At 37.8% G+C, this 26763-nt stretch overlaps 2 protein-coding genes and 1 long non-coding RNA gene across 10 annotated transcripts in view; all 3 read right to left on the minus strand.

The window, feature by feature from the left end:
- Positions 1 to 181: 181 nt before the first annotated feature.
- On the minus strand, positions 182 to 11843 carry hhla2b.2 (HERV-H LTR-associating 2b, tandem duplicate 2). Of its 2 annotated transcripts, none has more exons than XM_034206070.1 (6): positions 11700 to 11843; positions 10643 to 10951; positions 8037 to 8291; positions 7664 to 7942; positions 1349 to 1438; positions 182 to 1079 (listed from the first exon to the last, which is right to left on the minus strand). In XM_034206070.1, exons 1-6 carry the CDS (start codon positions 11761 to 11763, stop codon positions 769 to 771), a joined length of 1308 nt encoding a protein of 435 aa, XP_034061961.1. In that variant the 5' UTR covers positions 11764 to 11843; the 3' UTR covers positions 182 to 768. The 2 variants fall into 2 exon arrangements, with proteins under 2 accessions (XP_034061961.1, XP_034061962.1); XM_034206071.1 differs by lacking the exons at positions 182 to 1079; positions 1349 to 1438 and adding exons at positions 6480 to 6595; positions 7069 to 7175.
- Positions 2053 to 4819, minus strand: LOC117539772. 3 transcript variants are annotated; one of them, XR_004568069.1, is made up of 4 exons: positions 4585 to 4819; positions 4301 to 4492; positions 2840 to 3183; positions 2053 to 2328 (listed from the first exon to the last, which is right to left on the minus strand). It is a non-coding gene; the product is annotated as an uncharacterized LOC117539772 (long non-coding RNA). The 3 variants fall into 3 exon arrangements; XR_004568070.1 differs by having other exon boundaries at positions 4301 to 4411; positions 4585 to 4818; XR_004568068.1 differs by having other exon boundaries at positions 2054 to 2328; positions 4301 to 4818.
- Positions 11844 to 22623: 10780 nt separating the features above from the next.
- Positions 22624 to 26763, minus strand: part of LOC117539777 (gamma-glutamyl hydrolase-like) — a 34756-nt gene continuing 30616 nt past the window's right edge. For 4 of the 5 annotated variants that reach the window (XM_034206084.1, XM_034206083.1, XM_034206086.1 and 1 more), the window contains 6 exons: positions 26628 to 26712; positions 26403 to 26541; positions 25178 to 25284; positions 23984 to 24074; positions 23306 to 23440; positions 22624 to 23229 (listed from right to left, as the gene is read on the minus strand). In XM_034206084.1, the coding sequence (XP_034061975.1) occupies positions 23111 to 23229; positions 23306 to 23440; positions 23984 to 24074; positions 25178 to 25284; positions 26403 to 26541; positions 26628 to 26712 (676 nt within the window). In that variant the 3' untranslated portion in view covers positions 22624 to 23110. The remainder of the gene's footprint in view (positions 23230 to 23305; positions 23441 to 23983; positions 24075 to 25177; positions 25285 to 26402; positions 26542 to 26627; positions 26713 to 26763) is intronic. The other variant, XM_034206087.1, reaches the window with a different exon arrangement.

The following is a 26763-nucleotide window of genomic DNA, read 5'->3' on the forward strand; positions in this document are numbered from 1 at the left end:
GGAGGCTACAACATGTCATAAGGAGATCTAATAACCCTTATACACCCAGTGAATAGGGTAAAAAAGATAACTAATAGATATCACCATAAAACTTCCTACCTGGTTACTTACATAACATGTTCTCATTAATTAGTGCTAATATGCATACATTACCGTAACAGAAATGTGAACATTGGATAAATTCAGGTTCGAAATTCTTGTTTTATTTTGTTGACACATTATAGTCAAAGGTTTTTGCAGAGGGGGATTCTGGATTTTCCTTCATATCACTCCATACATGTTAAATGTATTGTTTCTTATCTTTTAAATAGTTGCCATATATGAGGTTTGAACCCATCACACAAAACATTACTTTTACCAATAAATTCAACGGAGACAAGAGGGAATAATTCCGAGCAAATATTATATACAAGTTGAAACCAAAAAAACAATAATAAAACTTCACAAGCAGTACCACAGTTTAACACTTCAACAAAACCACCCAAATACATACATAATCTCATGGAGGTTGGAATATTAACACAAAAAAAGCATAAACAAGTTTAACCCCATTGCAACAGTGAGAAGCTAATTGAAACATCACAATCTCAGGGCCTTTTATGTCATTTTAAAGCCATTTTAGCTGCTAAAGTGTATACAGTCACAATGCCTTAATTTCAATATGTTAGCACCATAGTTAACTACCTTCCTGCATATATAAAAATGTGTCTGCTTTTTACAGAGCAGACACACTTCTATTGTAGTCCGACATCCTCTGTGAGTCTATTTTTACAACTTCTTCTTTACCGTTTCTAGTCTAAGGACATCAGTAAGACTAACTTGCTCTACTTCATAACCGGAGTCCTTCCAGAAAAGCATATTGTAGTGCAGAGCTTTGAAAACATATTGGATAGAAACTGGAGGACAAAAAGGTGGTGGTTCACAAAACCAGAAGCACATCCAAATGAATCCTTTGTGGAGAGGATTGTTTTGTCTTGAGCTGTTTTTTGTTTTTACTGCTAGTCTTAATTTGTATTCATAACATTCAGTTCTTCTGGTTCTTCCTGATTCTCCAGGTTCTTTGCTGCTCCAGAAACATACTGGAAAAAAAATATCGTTTTTAGAAAAAGCAAATAGTCTTTATTTTTATGAATTGAAGTCAAATTGCTGCAATTGATAACAATAGTGACTATTCATTATAATTATCACTTGTTTTGTTTATTTTCTCTTCATCTATAGAGGTATGTACCCATGTACATTTAACTCCAAGGAAATGGGTGTTTGAAGCCTTAAACTAAATTGCTGATTTATACAACTAATCTTTATCAAAATTAAAAGGATAAAACTCGAATGCAGAATGTGATTTCACCTTTTTTCTTTTCACAGTAGATCAGCATACCAACAGCTACTGCAATAGCAATGGGTATAATCACTATGTATATTAGATTGGATACATTCCCTGAAAGAGAAAAGAGTATATGTTATGCTTAAAATTTGCAAGAACATTTCAAATGTACTATTCTGTCTTATTCTAATTTGTTCACTATCTTAAGTTGATTGCAACTTCTTTCTATTCCTTATTTAAAAACATTTGATAAGTATGTTTCCTGCATTCCTGATATTCCACCATTTTGGAGCTAGAAATTTCAAAAACCGGTGTGTGTTTTTGTTAAGTTCTTCCTCACACACTAAGACTTCCTGACTTGGGATATCTTACCTTGACTGTGCTCTATCCTCAGGAAGGTGTTGGTCACATATGTCCCCTCAGCATTACGGAGCTCACAGATGTAGATCCCATCGTTATCTGTTGATAAATCCTTCAGTGTGAGGTCTCCGGACGTAGACACACTCTTCACCTTCTGCCTCCACTCCTCCATCACTGACCCATCACTCACGATGATCTGACTGTGGTTGAACCTCCAGATGAGGCCTGTTGGAGTACTCTTTGAAGAGGTGCAGCGCATTGTTGTTTCTTTGCTGGAACCACTAAGAGAAGCTGAAATGAGACAACAGTATACAATAACAAATGTTTTTTCCTTACTGTAACTTTGTTTTTCCCAATGTAGTCTCTTTAGCAACACTTACTTTGCCTTAAACAAAGTGGCTGCCATCTTTGTTTCTGCGCGTGCTGACGGTTGCAGTTGTAGGTCACATCAGTAACTTTGACGTTCAGAGAACTGCTGAATTATACAGCTTCTGCTCAGTCTGAGGGACCGTGGTTTTGTTGTGGAGGGTTCTCGTTGGGCGGGGGGTCAATGGACCAGGTGAGCTGAGGCTCAGGGTAGATTCCCTCTGAGCTGCAGGTGGTCTTATTTTCTGCTTGCTGAATGTCCACTTTAAGAACTGGAGCTGGAAGAAAGAACAAAAAAGACGTTCAAAAAAAGGATTTTTCTTTATGTGTAATTTCTTTATAGGTGAAGTCACCTTAAAGGGGTGACATACGCTTATTTATTTCCACAAAAGCATATTTTTAAAACGTTTCTCTTTCTTATGTCAATATGGATTTTTCCAAGCAGGTCCATTGTATTTGACAGCAGTTAAACAAGATGGACTGACATTTTTAAAAAGAAAATAATTTGCTAATTAAACGTCGGGTAAAAAATGAAATGGATAAAGGATTTAAACAGGCCTTTTATTTCAGTTTTTTCTATAGAATGGTTAAATATATATTCATGGCTGATTTGCAATGAACATTGTAAGGTTTCCCATAAGATTGTAAGACAAGAGACGAATGAAGGCCGTGACAACACCGTCAAAATGTACTTTATTCTTTCTAAAAATGGCGTGACTTAAACAAACGAAAATGGAGAGAACAATTGCACTAAAAACATATGATGCACTCAAAATAATGTTTTCATACCGTCCACTTTTAGTTTTATGTGTGCCTCATGATGAGAGCTGCCTCCTTCAATGTGGCGTAGCATCTGTATGTGCCTTCATCTGGAATCTCCACTCTTTCCAGTTTCAGCGACACGTTTCCTCCAAAAATCAGATCCTGAACAGTGCCGTCCTGCCTTTGAAGCGTGGGTCCTGGTACTCAAATTGGTCATTTTTGCGGTTATAAAAAGAGTGGACTTGAGTGTATCCTGTTGAACCTGATTCCAGTGGATGACCCACCAAATCCCCGGGATTAACCTCAAAGATGCACGGTTGTAAAATGCAGCTCTCATTGAAAACACAGGATACCTCCTTCCTCTGCAACAACTGGTGAAGAAGGACATGCATCAAATAGTTCAGCCAAAATGTCATCGGATTATTCATGTTTTTGTTTAGTTAGATTCACTAACGTAACTGAATATTGCCTGTAGACGAACATTTTGTAGACCTGTAGGAACCTCTAAGGTGACCTGCATTAAAAACAAACATAAAAGTGACATTGCTAAGAATACTAAATAAAAGAAGCTTTTAGCGGAAGATAGAGGATGAAAGTAAAAGCCGTTTCACAAGATATTAATGAATTTATATTATATTCCTTTATTAGTAATAATCTACAAGTTGTAATAATTAATGTCACACACACACACACACACACACACACACACACCATATCACACACACACACACACACACACAACACACACACACCACACACAACAAACACACACACACGCACGCACACACACACACAGGAATGATAAGCATGCTGAAGGTTGAAATACAGGCTCTTACTTGCTGCACATTGTTAACCCACGGAATGTGCTAAGCTTGTGGGTGTGTGTGAGTGTGTGTGTGTGTGTGTGTGTGTTCGTGTGTGTGTTATTGTGTGTGTGTGGTTGTGTGGGTGTGTGTGTTGTGTGGAGGTTATTGATTGAGTAAAAACTAAATCATGACTAGGCTTTTTATTATGTCTGAATTGCACAATGTTGAAAATGTATCTGACTAATATAACAAACTATCTGAATTACTAGTAGATACCATGTTTATTTGTAAAATTTTTACTTGACTGTTTTTAACTCGAAATGAACTTGGATTCATTTTCTGTATTCCTTCTTCCTCATGTTTTAATTTAGTTTAATTAATTTACATTTAACCAATCTACAATACATTTAAGTTATCAGTGATAACAACTGATTATCACACTGAATCTTAATACTGAAATGTTTAGTTCATGCAGCAATAGCAACAAGTTAGCAGCATAAATAGATCATTTATTCAACAATTGAATGATGGTGCGCAAAGACAAGCTCATGTCTTTAAGGATTTTTGGTCATCATAAATTCCTGTGCCGAAGGTAACATGACAATGTATTCAACAGAGTTCAAACATGCCTTTTATTTGTGTTTCAGACTGGAATAAAACAAGCAGTGAACACTTCACTCACCTCCTCTGGCAAGACTCTGCAGAAAGGTCAGAACCCCCAGAAACACGACACATTTCATCCTCGTCCACTCATGTTAAACTCCCTCAGAGGAAAGTGTATACTGTCCTGAAACTAAAATTATTTCAGCTCTAAATGACACTCCTTTAATACCGTGAAACTGGCCTGACTGGTTTTATGAAAAAAATGTAGGCACTGAGAATAAAAAATAAAATAAGCAAAACATTTAGTTGATTAAAACATTAACAGCAAACGCTGTGAAGAAAAGCCATAAGATAATAACTTACCTTAAGACCTTTAAAGTTTTTCATGAAGGGTGCGGTCACTCAATGATACTCAAAGATAGACAAGTTAAGGAGGCAGAATAAGAGGATGTCAAGCAGCGATCAGGCTCACGGTTGGTAGATTCCAAATAAATAGGCTTTAAAAAGGCAGTAATCTGTTAATATAATTTCTAAAACTCACAGGTATCGAGTGAAAAGCAGCAAGGTGTGGCGTTGTTTTCTCTTTTGTGAATCTGACTCTTGTAAGTTTTGGTTTTGCCAGCTGATGATAGCAGAGTGTTGCAATAGTTGGTTCTTATCCAGATCTGAAACTGAAGGATTGTAAATGTACAACTAGTCACCTGAGCATCAGACACAACACCCGTTGACAGAGACAGAAAGTAAGCTTTCCACCTAGACTCTTTATGTGCATTTATGTACCCTTGTTACTGCCCCCAAAAAATGTCCCCTTTGTTGCCGTCCATACATTAGCATGGCAACAGCCTTGGTGCTATAAATGACTGATCTTTCATTTTATTGTTAACATTCTTTATATCTTTGTGAAAATAGTCATTACTCAATTATATTTATGACTACTGTTAATATTTTCAATATTTGTTCCTAAGTATGGTTGAGGCTGATGGGAGTGTGATCAGTTTAGCAGTTATTTTGACATAAACAAACTATTGAACAATAATTTTTAGGAGAGATATGGAATAGATATTTCTGCTTTCATTTGTTTCGTTATGAATAAAAACCAGATTGTGCTGACCATGAATGGACCAACACATTTCCACCCTGAAAGCGGTGACTCACTGACTCACCTGATGATGACGAGTAAAATGAAACAGATCCATTTATTGGAAATAAACCCGTCCTTCCTGTAATGGGCGGTAACAGGTGGTGATACTAAACAATATTATCTTTTTAAACTCCAATGAATAAAAAAAATCACTGCCATCAACCTTAAACATTTTGTAAGTTAAATAAAAGACAGATATTCCCCCAGATTACAATAAATATATTTTTATAAAACAAACCTTTACAACACAAGGCAGTCATTAATAAGCCCCATGGACACACACAAACAATTATTTGTATTAAAAATATTCTTTAGAACGACAATCAAAAAACTTGGTTAACCCAGCAATTATTTTGAGATGATAAAAAACATCGTAGTTCTGTTTTTGTGCTTGTTTTTATAAACAGATGACTTCTTCATAACCGTTTTGTTTAAGCATTGACGTGAGATCATACTTGCCAACCTTGAGACCTCAGAAATCGGGAGCATTTCAAAACCACCGCGGTGTTAATCTAATACATTAAGCATGTTAATATTAGATTAACATTAACATGCTTATTGTAGTTGTAAATGCACTGTCTTGATGGAGCATATGTGTGGGCTGGAAAGGAGTGAGCAGAGGGTGGAGTTGTCGATTCTTGTTCTGTTACTATTTTCCTCACCCTCTCAGATGTTCAGTTGCGCGTACTGCTAAAGAGACGCGCTACCATGGAAACCAAACAATAGTGTAGCTGTATTAAAGTCTGAGTGGAAACAGTCCTGAGTAAATCTGATTTTGTCAGAAATCGGGAGAAATGCGGGAGAAATATGACCCCGGGAGGAAAACGGGAGAGGGCAATGAAATCGGGAGTCTCCCGCGAAAATCGGGAGGGTTGGCAAGTATGCGTGAGATAGAGGCAGCATGCATGTCTTTAAAATCCAAAGTCTCACAAACTAATAGCTGCAGCGAAAGTGTAGCAGAGTCTCAGTCACAATGTCCTCGTTTGTCAGCGTCGATAAAGATGTTGGCTCCAAATCAAAGATCCAAAGGTCGTAGTTATTGGAAGACATCTTAGTCCATCAAAGTGCTCTTAAGTTCTTCAATTCCCAGTGTAGTTTCTCCAGCTCTGTTTATGTGTAACTTATAAAGTGCAAACATGTTGTTCAGTCAGTCATTTTCACCAGAGCTGTGGTTTGTAGTGCTGCTTTCTTTTCCAAGTATTTATTTTATATCACTTGACTTGATGATGTTTCCTGCAAACAAAATGGAACAGAATTCAGTCCTGAAAACACATCAAGCTCCCATTTATTCTTTTATTATAAATAACTTGTGCATGGGGCAAACACTATCACAGAAAACACAAGGTCAATTTGATTGAGTCACTATCATTTCTTTGACGCATGCATATTCTTCATATAATGCTTAATCAATGGAACAACAGATATATCATTCTGGTTTCAAGCTAGATTGGATTAGTGATATTTCTTCTTCTGGTGTTTTGCCCTTTCCATTACTTTCATTTTCTGCTAAGTTAAATAAAACAAAAGAGCAGATAAGATAAGCACACAGTGGAACTATTACAATTACAATAGATTTCAACTTTATTTGACCATGTTATTCAATAATTTTCCTTTTCTCTCTCTCTCTTAATCCAAAAATAAATGACAATTAGAACAAACTACACAAACACAAAAGGTACATTTGTGTAGGCAGAACTATTATTTACCTTTGTTTGTTTTTTTCGTGTTATGAGGAGAACCACCAGGACTGCAACCAAAACAGCTAACACAGCAACAACTATGCCTGCAATCCCTCCACCGGTCAGACCTGAAACTGAATACAAAAACAATTCTTACATTTGTATCAAAGTGCAATGTCTCATATCAAAATGTATGGATTGGAAAAAGTAAGATTGATGTGTTTTCAAATGTATTTAAAAATCATTTTTAACAATCACCAAGTATAATAATAAAGCACCACCTACAGTTATTCAAATGTAGAAACTTAAACTAAATACAATTATTTAAAACTGCATCAATGACAAACCATGTCTTACCAGGAAGCAATTGAATTATATTAAATGCAAAAATTGACCTAAGAGCATTTTTTCTCAACTTCCCTCACCATAATAACTTATCTTATTTATCTTTTCTATATTTTATTTGTTTTGCAGATCGCAGCAGGAGTGTTAACTCTGATGGTTCATGATTTCATGAGTGAGTAATTTCATTTTCATAACCTCCAAACAACACCCACTATTTACACTTACTGTACATGTGATAACAGTTTTTGGTTATCAAATACACCTCGTGCATCCTTACCTTGACTGTGCTCTATCCTCAGGAAGGTGTTGGTCACGTATGTCCCTTCAGCATTACGGAGCTCACAGGTGTAGATCCCATCGTGATCTGTCGATAAATCCTTCAGTGTGAGGTCTCCGGACGTAGACACACTCTTCACCTGCTGCCTCCACTCCTCCATCACTGACCCATCACTCACGATGATCTGACTGTGGTTGAACCTCCAGATGATGCCTGTTGGAGTACTCTTTGAAGAGGTACAGCGCATTGTTGTTTCTGCGCTGGATCCACTAAGAGAAGCTGAAAAGAAGACAACAATATAATGTTAATTAAAAAAAAGTTGTTTCCTTATCTAACTTTGTTTTCCCAATGTAGTCTCTTTAGCAACACTTACTTTGTTTAAACAAAGTGGCTGCCATCTTGTTTATGCCTGTGCTGACGGTGCAGTTGTACTCCACATCAGGAACTGAGGTAAAATAACTGAGGATGTTATAAAGCTGTCCAATCTGCTGCACTTTGATGTTTTCCGGCAGGTTCTGGTTAGACGGGGGGTCCGTGGACCAGCTGATCGCCGGCTTAGGGTAGACCCCCTCTGAGCTGCAGGTGATCCTTTTTCCGTCCTGCTGAAGTTCCACTTTACGGACCGGAGCTGAAAAATAATTGGTGTTGTAGGAAACCTGATTATCTTTAATGTTAAACTACTTCAATATAAAACCACTCCTTCCATTTGTATCTCTTATTACGAAGGTTGACGTTTTCATGATTAACCCTTTAACTGCCAGCGCCACCATTTGGTAGAGCACATTTTGTGTCTTGATATCTTGTTGAAAAAATAAATAAAATGTGTAACTCCATCTGATTCAGCCAGCTCTACCCTTTGGTTGACATGTTATGCACAAAACAACCTCTAGATGTCACTGTGGTTCGAACAGAAAGCCCTTCAGCTAGCTTCCACTGAGGAAGTTGGAATGCTAAAAGATCACTGCTGAAGAAATCACTCTTTTTGGTCAACTTTTGTAAGGTAACCATATCCTTTTTGACATATTTTACTGTCAGAGCACTTACTGAACATATTTAGATAACTTGATGAACAAAACAAAAAAAAAAAAGTTTTAACAAGGGTGTAATTATTTTTTGGAAAATATGTTCAACCAATCGGTCGAATTGGCCTTTTATGGTAAACTAGCAATATGACTTTTTCAGAGTTTCAGAGATGTTTTCCAATAAAATATGGTAAATAAATAGCTAGATTCATGGTAATATTACTAAATCTAGTCTAAACTGCCTTATGAGTTTCAGAATGAAAGAGTGACAATAATGTATATAGCACCTTTCATGCATGGCATTCAGCCCAAAGTTGCACACAGATGAGCATGTTAGGCCAACACAGGATATAGACATTTGCTGTTAGGCCAGTGGTTTCTTGTTAGGCCAATTCAGCATATACAGTAAGATGAGCAAGACTTAACATGACTTTTTTCCAAAAAAAATTGTTTACAATTATAATTTATTATCTTTTATGAATACATCTGATTGTATATATTGCTAATTTTCCATAAAATAAACAAATGTATTTGAGTTTGTGTTTTATTTGAGTTTGATGCATACAAATACTGTACTGTATTGTTGAAAATGCACTTTTACCATAAAAGGCCAGCTTGACCAGTTGGTAGAGGCTCATAAAAACCTGTGTGGTCAGTCAAAAAAATTAAAATGGTTTGTGGTTATTTGTGGCCCATTTGATAAAAAAATGCAAACAAATAATTTTTCCATAGCTTTTTTCTTGGTCTGGCAGTTAAAGGGTTAACTGTAATTTGCACTATCAAAACGTTTTTAAAGCAAAACTATATGTCATTCCTTAAAATATTTCACTAATACATTTGAGGGAATTAAATAGCTATATTAAACATCTTAAAGTGCCTTTATCTAGTATTCACCCTTGAGCTAACAAGCCGACCAATCAATACCGGTCACACACAGATATTTGTATTGCCTTATACTGGGGACAAAGAGTCATTTTATGGTTTATAAAAAGTCATTCAAAAAGCCTGAGGTGTTTTTCCATGGAGTCACTGCTCCAGCCAATAACCAACTTTCTTCAAAACGAATCTGAAATGCATTGCATCATGATTTTTTCTTTTTAAACACTATAATATATAGATATATTTAATAAAATGTTTATTACGGTTATTTGCACATGCATTCATTTAGGATAAGATAAACTAGTGTGGTGGATACATGGGGGTAAACTACCAAGATTTGATAACTATTTGAATACATTTCTCTCTCTCAAATGTCCCTTTATTTTGCTTTCATTGTGTTTTTTGCATATCAGCGCCGTGCTTTTCTTACAAAACTGTTGCACTAGTTTGATTTTCATTATCTGCTGGATGACCTTATTCTCACAACCTTGAATGAATCTGTTCTTGTGGGAGTGAAACTCAATCAGCCAGGTGTTTGTATGCTGTAGCTGAGAGCAGAGGAAAACTAACTGTATCACACACAGCCTGCATTTACTCTGTAAAGCATGTTAAGCCTTGTGTATGTTTATCTATATATATTTATAGGTTTACATGCTGCTTTAAAAGTGTGTTCTCAGCTCAGCAGTTTCTGTCAAACTCAAATGACTGAACTGAAGACAAAGTGTCCTTCACAGCATAACTTGAGCTTTTATGCTAGTGCGCTGTGTTTGTATTGTGCTCCTATCGCTGATCTAGACTAACTTTAAGCAACAGTACTCATTCTGCTGAAAAAATGCCCCCATAAATGATATATTATTATAATAACTGTACCTAAAAACATGTATTTAGTTCCTCATTAAGGGTCATACACTATCATCTAAAAAATATAAAACTTACCAACCACATGCAAGCTGATTTTATTTGACTCACGAACATTAATAGGAAAAACGTCTGTTATGTTTCTCCAATTCTGTGCAGTTCTGTATTGATAATTTGATGTTTTATGTTAACATTCTGATATTTGTAGTTTTTCTCATACCGTATGCATTTAGGTGGATGATGGTCTCTTTATTGTGATCGACGGTGCTGGTGTAACACTTATATCTGCCTTCATCCTCAACCTTCACCCCTGAGAGTAGGAGCGAGGCATTTCCTCCGGAGATTTGGTTCTTGAACAGCGAGGTTCTGCCGCTGAAACGAGGGTTCTGGTGGCCGAGCTGGTCCTGGTCGTGGTAGTAGGAGTGGGCTGGAGAGTCAGCTAACTGAATCCAGTGGACGATCACTTCGGCACCAGGCTGAAAACTGCACGGTAAGACGCAGCTCTCCCCCAAAAGACAGTCCAAAGCATCTGTAAAAACATCCAGGGAAGAAACATCTATCAAGGTCCAGTTCAGGGACAGTAGGCCTTTTTAAAGCCTCAATATTCACTTTTTTAAGCATATAAATTAAAAACACTTATCTCTAGTAGCAAAGATGAGGACATTTGAGATTGATGAGTCCTTGCTTTAACTTATATGTATAACTGTGTGTTATCTGCGAGCAATATATAACATGTTAATGAATTTAAAACATTTTTTAATTGACTTGAAACACTGTAAAACGTATTAATGCGGTTTTGATAAGAAAATGTATGAAAATAAACAAAATATTAAAAAGTTAGAAAAATAAAAGGAAATTCAAACTGAAAGCATTCAGTGTGTGTGTAGGTGTGTGTGCGTGTAGGTGTGTACAGTATGTGTGTGTAGGATTGTGTTCTGTCAGGTTGGACAAGATTCCAGTTAAGACAACATGAACATTGAATGGTTTCACTTCCTTACATTTTGATTGTAAGAGTTGTTTTTCTTTTTAAAACCTTTATTCAAATAGAAAAACACCATCATTCTAGACCACAAGTCTAAAGATCAGAGTATGATAGGTCAGCATATCGTTCATAAAAACTAAAGCAAATGATTGGCTTGGTGACCAGTGAAACCCAACAGCACATTGTTGCCACTGGGGGAAGAATGTGTGATAGTGTTTGTGTGATTTTAGTTGCTTCTAGATTTGATCATAGAACCATCATAATTAATATGGTAGTGCCTAAACGCCTCACTCACCTGCTCTGTTTGTCGTCAACAGGAAGGTCAAGATCCCAAAAAACACAAAACACTCCATAGACATACTCCTGGTGAATATCCACTGTAGGCAGTTTGTCTGAGCCTCAGGCGAGCAGCTGAGCCAAGCTGAGAGTGGTGCTAAGTTTAGAGTTCATAACGTGTCTGTGTGCAGGGCGTGTTTACGCAGGGTAAGGTTCATGTTCGTGTACTTGCATAACACAGTAACTGATAAAGAGCACAGCCTTCATATCTTCTCTGTCCTTGAGTTGTTTTCTTTTGACTGTGGAGGACACTGCTTCTTCCTCCACTCTCCTTCAGGTAGAAGGTTCTGCAGCCTGAGGTCCAGCACCACCCGACTAAAGAACAGTTCTTTCCACCAGGCTGTCAGGAGGCTGAACTCTCTTCCCTCCCTGTCCCCTCTCTTCCCTCTCTCCCCCTCTTCCTCTCACTTGACCTGGACTCTAACCCCACACACACTCAGACACCCAAATCCAGCACCAGACACTTTTTACGCTGCTATGGACAGTCTTGCACTAATGTACATTTCTCAAAGATATTGAAGTGACTGTTGTATATATTGATTGTTGTGCTTTTATTTATGTCTTAATGTGTGCATATGTATAATATATATACATACACATCAGGGTTTCCGCTAGGATTTTTTCTCGCCGGTCAAATGTCCGGGCAACATTTATTTTACCGGACAAATTTGAAACTTACCGGTCATATTTCAATAATAATAGTAAGAGTTGTGTAGCAGAGTTTCCGTTAGCAGGTAATTACCGGACTATGAGCAGATATGCTTCAGTTTAAAACTCAGTTCACGGGGCTCATTTTTATATTGCTTCAGTCTATAATCGTAACAGATCGAACAATTCAGATCAATTTTTCAATAAATGATTCCACAAACAACAAACAACATAATTATTACATTCAAACAAACTACTTGTAGTAGCCTAGATAACGTACATTATTCAAAAGTTTACATTAACTTTGAATAATAACACGGGAGAAACGGATCATCTCTTTTCCCCTCTCCCTCTCTCTCTCTCCTGACAGCCCGTCAGTTTCTCATGCAGCTCGCTAAACAGTGGGCGGGGCTTCAGGTGATTATGCAGAGCTGCGTGTCTCGGTCTGACTCAGCAGCTGATCTGATCTCTCTCTCTCGCGTGTCCGGTTATACTTCACTCGCGTTTATGTCCATATCGATCAGATCCAGCTCTCCTGATCGTTCTTTATATAGAGCACCGATCAAACTATTAAGAGTGAATATCGGCCGATAATGACCGGTGGCCGATCTATCGGAGCCTTCCTAATTATTACCAGACATTTTGACCGGCAGGTTTTGAATTTACCGGTTTTTAATAAATTTTACCAGCTAAAAACCGGTAATTACCGGCTAACGGAAACCCTGATACACATATATACCTACGGTGATGGAGAAAAAAAGGCCCAATTCATCAGGTGCCCAGTTTAGAAAGAAAAGGAAAGAAGAAGAAGAGAAACGCTCAAAAGATAAAAGGTATGTATGCACCTGTAACATCTCATTTATTTAGTTGGACTTTATTAAGCATGTTATTAAATGATGCCGGTAACCTTAACTCTATTGCTGCTTGTTAGCTGCCTGTGTTTCGTCGTCAGTTCAGCAACTAACATTGGAATCATTTTTCAACCGTCTTACTTCAGAAGGATAATTTGTAGCCCTGCAATAAAAACGTTATAAACAACCACTTTAACGTTATTGATTTAGTCACCTTCATTTAGCAAGTACTGACAAGTCCTTTGTGTAATTTTCAATACTGGAGGCTTAATTAAAAGATGTCTGTAATATAGGCCTACAGTACTGATATGTTGTAGCCAGGGGCGGATCTACGGGGGGGCAGCTGCCCCCCCACTGTAGAGCCTTGCCCCCCCAGCTGCCCCCCTAACTTTTGTTTCCCTAAAACTGTACTAAAACAAACCTACACTATTTCCACAAGCTTCGCAAGCAACAAAACAAGCATTACATTAGTTAAAAGTGAATCATTTTAAATATAATTTTAGGCCCGTTAAAAACGCAGCTACGGCCCTGCATTAAACTGCGGAGCGGCGTTCACACAGACAGAGAGGGAAGGAGCTGTCCCAGCACCTATGGATCAGCTTCCCCTGGGAGCATTTCCCTTTCCACTAGTTTTGTTTTTACTAAGGACGAGAGCTTGAAACTAAATATTAATAAAACGCTGCCGTTTGAATCGATAGCATTTAACAGACGGGCGCTGTTTGGGGCGTTACGTTACAAAATACTACGCAGACAGCGTTAGCTGGGAGATCGATCACTTTGCTAAACTACGCGGTAGCCTACTATTAAATCCACGTAAACTACACATCACAGCAATGAGGCCAGATCAATGAAACCAGGATACATCCTTTACTGTAAAAACTGGATCCAAACACAGCTGCCTGTGTGCGCTTGATCAATACTTTCTGATGTTATATGATATGCTACATATTAGCTAGGCTACATGGCCCTAACGCGTAAAGTTATACAAGCATTTGTACCAGTGCTTTTCACAAGTAGACTCTTGCAGGCCAGAGTATAGGAGTGATTCAACAACAACACAAAGACATATGAGAAGTGATCAGGACGAACAGATAGAGGAAAAGGAAAAGAGAGTTCACTGAAGAGACCAGGAGGGTCAGAGCAGGAGGAAGAGGAGGAGATGAAGAGACCAGGAGGGTCAGAGCAGGAGGAGGAGATGAAGACATTAGTCAAGAAGAAGAAATGTATGTGAGGAATAAAGATGAAGTGTCAGAAAGAGGGACAGAGGCAGGGATCAGGAGGCAGATGAAACTCCAGCTGGACCACATGGTATGTTCTTATTCTCCTTACATATTCCATCACAGCAGCACAATCTAGCAGCTTTTAGTATTGACAAATATTGATTGAAATGTGTTGCTGCACAGGTCACCTTCAGCTCTCTGAAGAGATGGGTGATGTCATTTGTGTACTTAATTATAAATTGAAATGTTGAGCTTGTCAATCTTAATCTGAAAATACAAAACCTGAAATATAGGTAAGAGAAGAAATTGACACTTTTGTGATGTAATTCCCTCAATGCAGATCACACATGGACTGATCCATTATTTTAATAGGAGGGTAAATGGTATAGCGTGACGGGGTTGAAACAAACTGAGGGACAATATTGCAATTTCATAGATAATTCAAGTATTTTTTCAGAATTTATTTTTGATCAGTTAAAGTTGACAAGCATATGATTATATTAGCAGCAACATTTTGGGATAATTGGCCATTTTGATTTGTTTGATATTAAATTAATATGTAATAATGCTTAGTGAGGACATGCAAATATGTCTGTCTAATTGTTACGTTCCCCATCCACAGGAAATTTGGGGAGCACAGCAACTGGAAAGTAACCAGTAGCCAGTTCAGACTGGACATGGACATTGTGAAGAGGTGCAGGCACAAAACCCATTTCAATACCTCTTACCACCATATTCGCATCACAGGCAGACTCATTACTCAAGGGCAGGGCACTCGCAAGAATGAACGACTGTGAGCCACCACTGTCTCGTAACATAGTAACCTGCCGCTGATCCTCCACCTTCCCTGACAGAGAGACAAAAGCAGTGGAGATGAATGGCTTAAAACACTCATCAGGGCCCATTTTAACAGTGGCCTGCCTACTAGGACACACTGTTTTAATCAAGCCCACCCCTTTTGGGTGCTTGTCACCTGCTGCCCGCTCTCGCTTCCAAGCTGCACAGTCTGCTATCATATGACCTGGGTCAAGACAAAAATAACAAGCTCTGTCTATCCTGGGACCTAACAATGGAACACTGGCACAGGGAACATAATTGTCAGGAGCTCTATTATAAGTGTCCTGCTGAAAGAAAATGCTCTTGTGTATCAGCGCAAACTCGTCTGCCAGAGTGGCAGCCTGCTGAAGGGTAGTCACTTTCTGCTCATTCAGATAGACTACCGTACGCTCCGGTACACAGTTTTTAAACTCCTCCAACATCATCAGCTCACACACTGAAGCAATGTCATCCGCTTTACACGCTCTACACTTCTAAAATGAAAAGGAAAAGAAAAATGAAAAGCAAACGCAGAATTGTAAACGAAACATTTAAAGTGTCAAAAAACAGAGCATACAATGAGAGCACATGATACACTTTAAATGTTTCGTTTACAATACTATTACTATATATGAAAGCAAAAAATAAAACACATTTCATTTTGTAATGGTTGTTTAATTGAAAACACAACATTCAACACATTTTCATAAAAAACACATTACATTTTACCAAGTTAATGTCGTAGTGCATACAAGGTAATAGACTTAACGATTTGCATTGCTGCTTCTCTCCGCGTTTCATTGACAGTGATCGGTTTATCGTTCAATTCACATTGCCCAAGTAGATGTTTAGGAGTCTCTTGAAAGTATACAAATGCATTTTTTATATCAGATAAATGCATTAACATCACATGCAAATTCTCTATCCTTTCACCCGCAACGATTATAATCTGCTTTGCTTCTTCTTCGGTTTCACCATTATTAGCTCTGAATGTAATCCTTTCTGGGGCTTCTTGTGCTTCTTGTGGTCTGTTGAATACCTGGCATAGGATTTGTTTAGCTGTAAGGACAGGTACCATATAATTGTCTTCAAAAGCTTTGTCTATGTCGTCACACGTTTTGGCGTATCCTTCGATGTAATGACAACCGATACAAGAATAGAGATCCTCCAACAGTCTTTTAATGCATGTTCTGGCACTGTCACCAATTTTGGCAATTCCATAGTATCGTGCTTTTTCTCTCATTATATTGAAGCAAAGCTCTGCCATTGCTTTTGGTATTTGCTAACACATTCGCAGCAGTCGGTTAGTGGTAGATGATCTATAAGATTATTATGATCCGGTAATGGCTCTACAACACCATCAGCATCCTCTAGTTTAAATTTCTTCACTTTGTTCCTTTTTCTTTTCACCTTCCTTCGTTTTGTCTTTTTGGTTTTCCGTCCTATTGTCCCTTTTCTTTTCATTCGCATTCTGCGTTTGCTTTTCATTTTTCTTCTCCTTTTCATTTTCATTTTTCTTCGTTTTTCTTTACTTTTTCTTTTCTTTTCTGCTAATTGTCATTTGCGATCTTGGCGAGTGGTATGAGATATACTGTTTCTATAAAGGTTATCTATAATACCCTCTTTTAAAGAAAGATATTCTTCATATGTCATGTTATCATGGTCCTCTTTTGTCCTAAAGACCTTACATGGATATGATATAGAGGAGGGCTCTTCTTCGGGAACATCCTCTCCCCTACTTTGTAACATCCAGTCATTAAGCCCATATCCGTTATCCTGGTGATAATAAGGGGAGGCTACATCAGACTTGGTTTTTCTCAGATTCATAGCTAGTTTTAAACGGTCGTCTTAGTGGGGTCCTTAGTTTTATATGATTTGCTAAGTGGGGTGGGACTTATTGCGTTGAGTGGGAGGAGTCATCTGTAGAAAGTACTCTGTTTTTATTAGATTTCGTAAAGCATCTGACTCTTAATGGCAGTTTGTGATTTTGAGGCTATTTCAGTTAAACAAGGCAGTTTTGAACATTTGACAGATTTATGCTTAATTCTCTCAAAAAGTTACTGAAAGATACACTTTTCTTTTAAAAAGCTGACCACTACCATGAAGTACTTTGTTTTAGTAGATTTAATTAGGATTCTGACTCTTAATGGCAGTTTGTGATGTTGAGGCTATTTCAGTGAAACAAGGCTGTTTTGAACATTTTGACAGATTTATGCTTAAATTCTCTGAGAAACGTTACTGAAAGATACACTTTTGTGTATAAAAGCTGAAAAAGTAGATAATGAAGTACTTTGTTTTAGTAGATTTCGTCAAGCATCTGACTCTTAATGGTCCTCTCTGAATTTGATTCAGGGTTTGTTTTAAATGATTTGTGCTTTGTGTGTACAGACACACAGAAAACACTGAAAAACACAAAAAGAAGGACTGTAATACACATGTATCAGACACGCTCCCCTTGCTATAATGAAGACAACAGTTTTTAAATGTAAAAAACACTTTTTTATTTTTTCACACACAAAATCAATAGTTATACTGATTGTAACATCCCCAGGACCGTCTCCAGCTTAGAATTCCCCATATGACTGGAGATATCGTGATGGAGTTTTTTCACTTCAGTCAGAATATTCATGTGTATGCTGTTTTCGACACAAAGATGCATTACATCTACAAACAGAGCATACAATGAGAGCACATGATACACTTTTGATGTTTGTTTCATTTCTGAGATAATGTTACAGAATGTTTCGGAAAATGAAGATTCCAGGACCACTTTAAATGTTTCGTTTACAATCGTTTCCCAATGACCCGGAATAGAACTGCCAGAATGAACGATATCCAGAATGTCTTCCAGTTTACAAACTTCAGCCATTCTTTTTACACAGGGGTCACTACTCGTTCTGTTTTCAATCGTCCTCATCACCACACTTATTAAAAGGGTATTGACTACATTATGATCAATATATACAGAGCATTTTGCATAGTAGTTTCCCATTTTTATTTTACTTAAAGAAAAAAGTCACTGTATCGAACAAGTCCCTGGCTTCAGTCAACTGCTCGTTGTTAGTCTTCTTCTTCTTCTTCTCCATCCAACTCGGCATGGATCTTTTCAAGTCTCTCCTTGAGGCGTCTGCAATTTTTGAGATTGTGAAGAAAAGCCTCCGAAGCGCCTTGGATCCTCCAATCATCCGTGAAAATGTCTTTATCAATAAGAGTCTGGTCGATCTCAGTAATGAAGTCGGTGAGCCAGAGTCTTTTCATTAACGCGTTGTAATTGTTTCTGAAGAAAAAATCGGGCATGTCATTCAGAAAATCGTGTTGCCTCTGGCCGGGGTGACTGACTCGGCACTCGTTGCATATTTCTTCTCTGTACCGATGTATCACCCTCTCCACAATATCAACCAACACCGATTTTACTGTGTCCATAAACAGAGACGTTTTGGCCCAAGGAGCAAAATCAGCAGCAGTAGTATTGCAAGATTCGGGTGTCCAAAATGGTAGTGATGATGGTGGTAGTCCAGGAGTCTGTTCCTGGCTGCAACTCGCGGGGGGAGTCTTGGTTTTTCTCAGATCCTTGGCTAGTTTACAACGGTCATCTTAGTGGGGTCCTTCGTTTTAGATGATTTGCTGAGTGGAAGGTGGGGCTTATTGCGTTGAATGGGGGGAGTCATTTATAGAATTGAGAGTTTAAAAAAAAGCGTTGTAGCTTTTTCATCTCATCTCCAACCAAGCAGCAATAGGTCCACATTTAAGAATAAGTAATAGTTTGTCAAGATTTTACGGAAAAAGTCAAAAAAGTATAGTTTGTCAGAAATACGGAAAAGTCATTGTGTACAAATAGTATGTTGAAAATCAATAGAAAGAAAACTCAATTCATTACAAATTAATGAATATTTGACCCTGTTCTAAAGTTTTGCACCCCTTAAAGAAAAAACCCCTTCCTTACCAAGTACTTCATATTATACCCTTTTGTTAAGTGTTGCGTACATCAAGGTGTATCTTAAAGTATCTTGGTAGCAGAAAATAACTAAAATATGTAAGGTTATCAGAAAAGAAAAAACCTTGTTTAACTGAACAAGTGTTGCATACGTCAAAGTGTGTCTAAAAGTATCTTAGTAACACAAGAAAAGACAAAAAAGCATTGATGTTAACAAAAACTGGATTGTTCCACTGAAATAATAAATACATTATTTCAAAAAGTGCGTTTAAAAAAAAATAATGTATTCAGACAAAGTATTTTTGTTAGACTATTAAGTCCAAGATGGTTACATTTACCCCCTAAACCATTTGTATTATATTTTTGTTTTCCTAATAAAGACAGAGTCACCTGAATTAATTTTGTCTCCAGACCTTTTTATTTTTTACATTTTGTAACAATCTTAAAACATTTGTAGAGAACAAACACTGTGGTTAAAATGAGTGTCTTTATGACGTCTCTCACACAGTTGGTATTTTTCACAAAATTTATTTTTAAACACATCATCTTGATACAGAGATAACACATTTTCGTAAGACAACCCGACGCTCTTTTTACATAGGTAGAAAACACACTGCTTTTCTTTGAGGGGTCCTTAGTTTTAAATGATCTGGTGAGGAGGGTGTGACTTGTTATGTTGATTGGGAGGCGGAGTCCTCTGCAAAAGTGAGTCTTTTTCACCAGTATAATGTCGATCGATGTCTGACTCTGTTTAAAAAGTTCTTTAAGCTTTGTAGCTTTTCCATCAATCATTTTCAGCCAAGCAGTCAGAGGCACACGCAAGGATGTCTGAAAAACCCCGCATGTAGAGTTGAAATACTCCAAAACAAAATCATCAGAGGGGTCCTTCCCCAGCGTCACCATACGGCTTGCGCGGTAATACCATCGCCCCGATGGTCCGCTTTTAGTTTCCCAGACGGTGCTTGTCAGGACTCTTCTCACTTCTGGCGGCGGGGAAATATCTCCTTCTTCTTCCTCCACCTTGAGGGGCAGCGGTGTAAACTCTTCTTTGATCTCGCATGCTGTCTGCGTTTCTTTGCTTTTCTTTGCAAATATCTTGTACACCGCTGGTTCCACGCCGGTTTCTTGATGCACTACTTCTTCCGATACAGTGGTTGCGTGGAGATCTCTGGAGGACGCCAGAGTTAACACAGCCCAATCTGTTGAGGTCAGTGTCGCTTTAACACTACGGGGTCCATACGTTTCTCCATTCTTCAGATTGTAGAAATGCAGTTCATTCGCCATATAGTTGAATACATAACCCCAAACATCGCCATTTTTCAGAGTCCATTCTTCATGAAGTTCTTCGGCTGGAGGCGTCTGAACCCGGCCCAGATACTGCATTCGTTTCTTGATTGGCGCTCCGGACGGATTGCGGTAAGTTATCACAGGCGTCTCACTGATTAAACCCATATCGAGGCGTCTCTTGGCCATTTTTCTTTTTTGAAAGGTGACTTGGCGAGGGAAAATGACTGGCTTGTTATTTAGTTTGAGCGTATTTCTTTTTTCATCTATTTCCATCCCCTTACTTTTAAATGATCTGGTGAGGAGGGCGGGACTTGTTATGTTGAGTGGGAGGCAGAGCCCTCTGTAAAAAGCTGGAGCCGCCTTGGAGTGAATGGAGCAGAAACACATTTTAAGAAAACTTCTCTTTTATGGATACAGCAAAATTCTAATATTACCCCTAATACAACCTCACACAACTTCATATTGGGTTTCCTTATAGTGGTGTAAAGTAAATATAAAAAAGACAAAGATCATGGGGTAATAGGATATTTTATTATTTCCCTCTTCAGAGAGACTTTTCTTATAGTTAATAAAGTAATTACACATTAGTTCACAATCCATACAACTAAAGAGAATATCCTTAGGTATCACTATTAAAACCTAAATAAGATATTTTTAAATGAATATGAATACCCTCTTTGCAAAACAGATACTTCCTTGTAGTTAACAGTTTCACAAAAACTTAAAAATAAACATCCCTAGCAAGCACAAATCATTTAAAACAAACCCTGAATCAAATCTAGAGAGGACAATAACGTCACTTAGTGAGTGAAAAATAATGGCTGTTTTATTTAGTTTGAGCTTATTTCTTTTTTTAAAACTAACTCCATCCCCTCACTTCTCACCTCACAGAGAGTGTCTTAATCAACATATAGATTAACATCCCAAGCTTATCTCTAAAACTCCCATCAAATGGCCAACTCCATCGTGTGTGTGTGTGTAAATTGTTCTTAAGGGTAGGGGGTAGGTCTTTTGCAGTCAAACCAGGGGGAAAATCTGCCACTTCCTCACAGAGCCCCTCCTCCAATACACATGAACGCGCACATGACCAAAAGAGGGCACAAGATAAGTTTGTGCACAGATCTTTCGGCTGTAGGCGTCTGAACCCTCCACAGATGCTGCATTAGTTTCTTGACTGGCGCTCCGGACGGATGGCGGTAAGTTGTCACACAGCCCTCTCGCTGGTTAAACCCTTATCGAGGCGTCTCTTGGCATTTTTCTTTTTTGAAAGGTAACTTGGTAAGTGGAATTGCCTGTCTTTTTTAATTTAGTTTGAGTGTATTTCTATCTTCATCTAGAAATACTATTTGCCTGCGTCATAGCCACAGGAAGGGGTGGAGAAAAGGGGGAGAGGCTGGGAGGGGGCGGGTAGACAGTCTCACGCATAACTTCAAAGAGACACCTAGATTAACATCAAAGGCTTATAACACACCAGTGTGAAATCACACCTGCCTGTTATAACACCTCACATCAAAGGGCAAACATCAAAGGCTAATTATTCAACTCTGAGGGGCAGGGGCCATACAACATAACTTCAAAGAGACTGGCTTAATCAACACAACAAAGGGACTACACAGGGGGGCTTTCCACACCTACCTGTTATAACACACATCAAAGGACTAGACTACAAAGGGGTGTGAGGGGACAGGGGCCAGACAACATAACTTCAAAGAGACTATCTTAATCAATACATCAAAGAACTAAACAACAAAGGCAGGGGACTTTTCACACCTATCTGATAACACGCACATCAAAGGATCTCAAACAATGGGAGGCGGGGCTTAGCTCATTTGCATAATTGTACCCCCCTCACATCAAAGGATCTCGAAGAATGGGAGGCGGGACTTAGCTCATTTGCATAATTTGGGGCGTGTCCACCTGTCACTTTTTATGCATACTAATGTGACGAAAGGGGTATGAATATAACTACTAACATACTATACTATTTTTAAATGTTCCACATCATTTATTATTACTTCATTTCCATAATCTTTTAATTCATTAATATTTACGCATTTTACTTTTTTTTACACTTACTATACAACAAGTTTTTTCATGTTCTTCAAATCAATATTTTCAAAATATATGTCATGAGTCATTATGTTTATATTTTTTTACAAATACTACAATGACTTGTTTTCATAGATTTGGACCTACTATATTTGAACTTTTTAATATGTATTGACTTAATCAACTGTGAATCTTTTCATAAATGTGAACACACTGTTACCTTTTATGATTTTTTGTGACATACTTTACAATGACATTTGTTTGTGACCATTTTTGTTACACAATATTTAATGATATTTCAAATAAGAATATTTGAAGCACACTCAATTCAATGGAATGAGCAGCAAATGCTAAATCAATCAATTCAATGATAATAATAATAATAATAATGGGTTCCATTTATAAAGCACTTCATATTTGATTTCAAATCCCGAAGTGCTACAAGAAGTGAGCATGAACAGTATAAATAAACATTACACAACACGGTAGAATTAATAAAAAGCAATACATTTTTTAAAAAAAATGATCCAGATGACACAAAGGAAAAGCACCACGCACACAAACATCAGAAAATGTACTTCTGCTCAAAGCCACTGTTCGGGGGAGAGTGAACCGGGTTGTAATTATAAATCAGCGCACTCCTCTCTTCCTCCTCGGATTCAAATGTGTGAAAGTTCTTTCTTGCTGTAAGTAGAGACAACACAATCAGAGTACAGAATCAAGATGATGTAATTAAAAAAACAAAACATAATGTTCATACCTTCATTGACAAAGAATTGAGCCATGTAGAATGTGTTCATCACTGCTGATGGAGCATGGGAAATACAAGGCCTCCTCCATTCAAATGCATTCTTCTCCGGGTGCCACTGTGTCCCATAGATCGGGTAATCGTATGCTGCCGAGAGGTAAGGGAATAGAGAAAGTATTAAATACAAAAGTTCTCTTTTGCAGTAAACGTGCACCAATACTGTAAGAGAATATTTTAATCTGATCTTGATTATAGAGTTTCTTATTGTTTCTTAGAATCTGTGATACTACAAACATCTGTTTGTGGTATCAGTCAAAAACTCCTCTGTAGGTTGAGGTCACAGGTCAAAAGCTTCTCCCCCTATCCTGTGGGGGAAGGGTCCAGGCCTGCCTGCATTTCGTGAGACAAGCAGATTATTGTCTCCCATCTGCTATTGATTAGGTAAACGCGGGCTTCTGTGAGCCCGCCTCTCCTCATGTTGATGCGTGCTGTGGTTCTTTTCGGGAGAGATGATTTGGTGGAGGCACAGGAGAGTGTGAAACCAAGTGACCTCCCGGCCGTATTGCTGTACTGTGTTCAATAAACTCTCAGTGCTTTGGCTAACGACGTTCCAGACTCCTTCATTCTACCTCAACATTGCAACAACAAAAGTTTAACTTCACAAATACAGTGATGCTGCATTATTATTACCTTCCACGGTTGACACAAACTCTATTTCTCCATCCGTATTGGTAGAGAGAACTTTGTAAAAGTTTTTCAGATCCTTATTTGTGTTATGAGACTGAAAGAAACATATAGGTTAGTCACAACGTACCCAATCAAATGAAAGCCTGCTTTCTCTTTCTCTGCTTTCTATTATTTTAGAGAAGTGACTCAAAGGAGTCAAAAAGGCTCATATTTGACCAAAACACAGCAATATAGCAGTTTTTTAGCTCTTTCTCCAATTAAACAAAGATAAAACTGAGGTAATGGTTTTTGGAGCCAAGGCAGAACGTATAAAAGTTAGCGCTGAGCTTCAGTGTGCAATGTTCAAAACAACAGATAAAGCCAGAAATCTAGGTGTAGTCATGGACTCTGACCTGAGTTTCAACAGTCACATTAAAACTGTTACTAAATCAGCCTACTATCACCTAAAGAATATATCTAGGATTAAAAGACTAATGTCACAGCAGGATTTGGAAAAACTTGTCCATGCTTTTATCTTCAGCAGACTCGACTACTGCAATGGTGTCTTCACAGGTCTCACTAAAAAATCTATTAGGAAGCTGCAGCTGATTCAGAACGCTGCTGCTCGAGTCCTCACTAACACTAAGAAAGTGGATCACATCACTCCAGTTCTGAAGTCTTTACACTGGCTTCCTGTGTGTCAAAGAATAGATTTCAAAATACTGCTGCTGGTTTATAAAGCACTGAATGGTTTAGGCCCAAAATATATTTCTGACCTCCTGCTAAATGATGAACCATCCAGATCTCTCAGGTCTTCAGGGACTGGTCAGCTTTCTGTCCCCAGAGTCAGAACTAAACACGGTAAAGCAGCGTTCAGTTATTATGCTCCAAATATCTGGAACAAACTCCCAGAAACCTGCAGGTCCGCTGCAACTCTGAATACTTTTAAATCCAGGCTGAAGACTTTTCTTTTTGTCGCTGCTTTTAATTGAACTATTCATATCTTAGACTGCACTGTAACTTTTATCCATGTATTTTTTCTTTTAATGTTTCTTTTATTAGCTTTTCTTTTTAATGACTGATTTTAAATGCCTTTTTCATAATGTCTTTCATTTTTTGTAAAGCACTTTGAATTGCCTTGTGTTGAAAAGTGCTATATAAATAAACTTGCCTTGTATTGCACTCATTAAAAATGTATTCTCCTTATAAGTGGCGTACCAACAATGACACACTCCATTTGTGAGAGTTTTCCGTCAGTGGCTCGGACGCCAGAGCTTCCATGAGTTCAGCAGGAAAGCTTTTAAACATCCGGCTCTGCTTTGCTTCTAGAAATGGGTATAAGAAAAAGAGATATTCATATATAGATAGATATAAATATTTGTATCAAATGGTTTTCCAAAAAATAGACATACTACTGCATATACTATATCTCAAATTCATGATATTAGAGACAGGCTAAACTAGAACTGTTTTCCATATTTTTGAAATTCATGATATTATTCCAACATAATTGTTGGAGAAATACTGTTTTCTCTACTCTTTGGGTTGTTTTAATGCACTGATATCATGTGTGGCTCTGAACTGTGTATGACCTTGCAGCTGCCTCTTCTTGTGATAGGAGGAGGCAGGGCATTTCAGGTTGTTGATATTTATGAGAAGACAGACTTGCTGTCTCCTAAATATCTCATTTCTATGAAGCGTGAAGGAAGTACGTGACTCTTTCCAGAAGACGTCACAGATGACCCATCGCAGATGACCCGACTTTCCGACACCCGCGGCTGATATTAGCGCCACCTCGATTTACGACTTTGTTGTTATCTCCTGTGTTTTGGACTATATAAGCCTGATGTTTTTTGCTGTTCCTTTGAGCAACATACCCCATGTGTGTGAGTTAACCCATATCCTTTGTATGTGATTTAACTCTGCTCCTTCTTGCAAGAATAAATTAGTTACCTGATCATTGATTCTCAACCTGGTGTCGAGTGATATTTTTCTAACAATAATATACTACGACATTTTGAGACGTCATGACTTTTACCATATGTTTTTGACATATTATACTTCTAACTTTGTCATGTTTTTAGAAATCCATTTATATTATTTTTACACAATTGTTTCCATATACTGTGTTTTGAATTCATATATTTTCATCACAGTATAGTAGACTTTTCAAAATGTTTTCCACCATACCATTCCATGCTTTTTATGTTTACAATAGGATTTCAGTTTATTTGACATACTATACAATTATTTATTTTTTTGGCATTTTGTACCTTTTTTCATGAATTTGGACATACAGAAAAATATGTATTTTCACCAAATGTTTAAAGGGGTTAAACTAAAGAATGGCAGAAAAGGTTAAATGAAATAAAAAGCTGAGGCTAGACTGAATTACTGACACTGAAAGTTGAACAGCATTAATAATGTGCTGTAGTCGCCGTGCCTTTAGTAAAGAGCAGGGGTAATGACACGCCACTTGTATTGGTACGTGTCAGTAGTTTCTCTCCACTCGTCAAAACAGTCAGCTGCTCATATCCGAGACAGGTCCCCCACACCGGAAAGTAGTCGCCTCTCTTGTTTGCCTGGAAAATCACAAAGTGTGTGCAGCATAATCACACATCTACGCACTTAAACGTAGGTACTAATATTTGTGTTTCTTTTTTTTTACCTCAATAGCAAGTTCATAAAAGATTTTTGAAGCTCTTTGATAACCAGATGACATAATGTTCGAAGATCCACCGGGGAGAAGGACCCTGTCGACAGAGGAGTTATGTATGGAAATATATGGGAAACATTGTTAAGGT

This window comes from Gymnodraco acuticeps, unplaced genomic scaffold (assembly GCF_902827175.1).
Source record: "Gymnodraco acuticeps unplaced genomic scaffold, fGymAcu1.1, whole genome shotgun sequence".
Lineage (NCBI taxonomy): Eukaryota > Metazoa > Chordata > Actinopteri > Perciformes > Bathydraconidae > Gymnodraco > Gymnodraco acuticeps.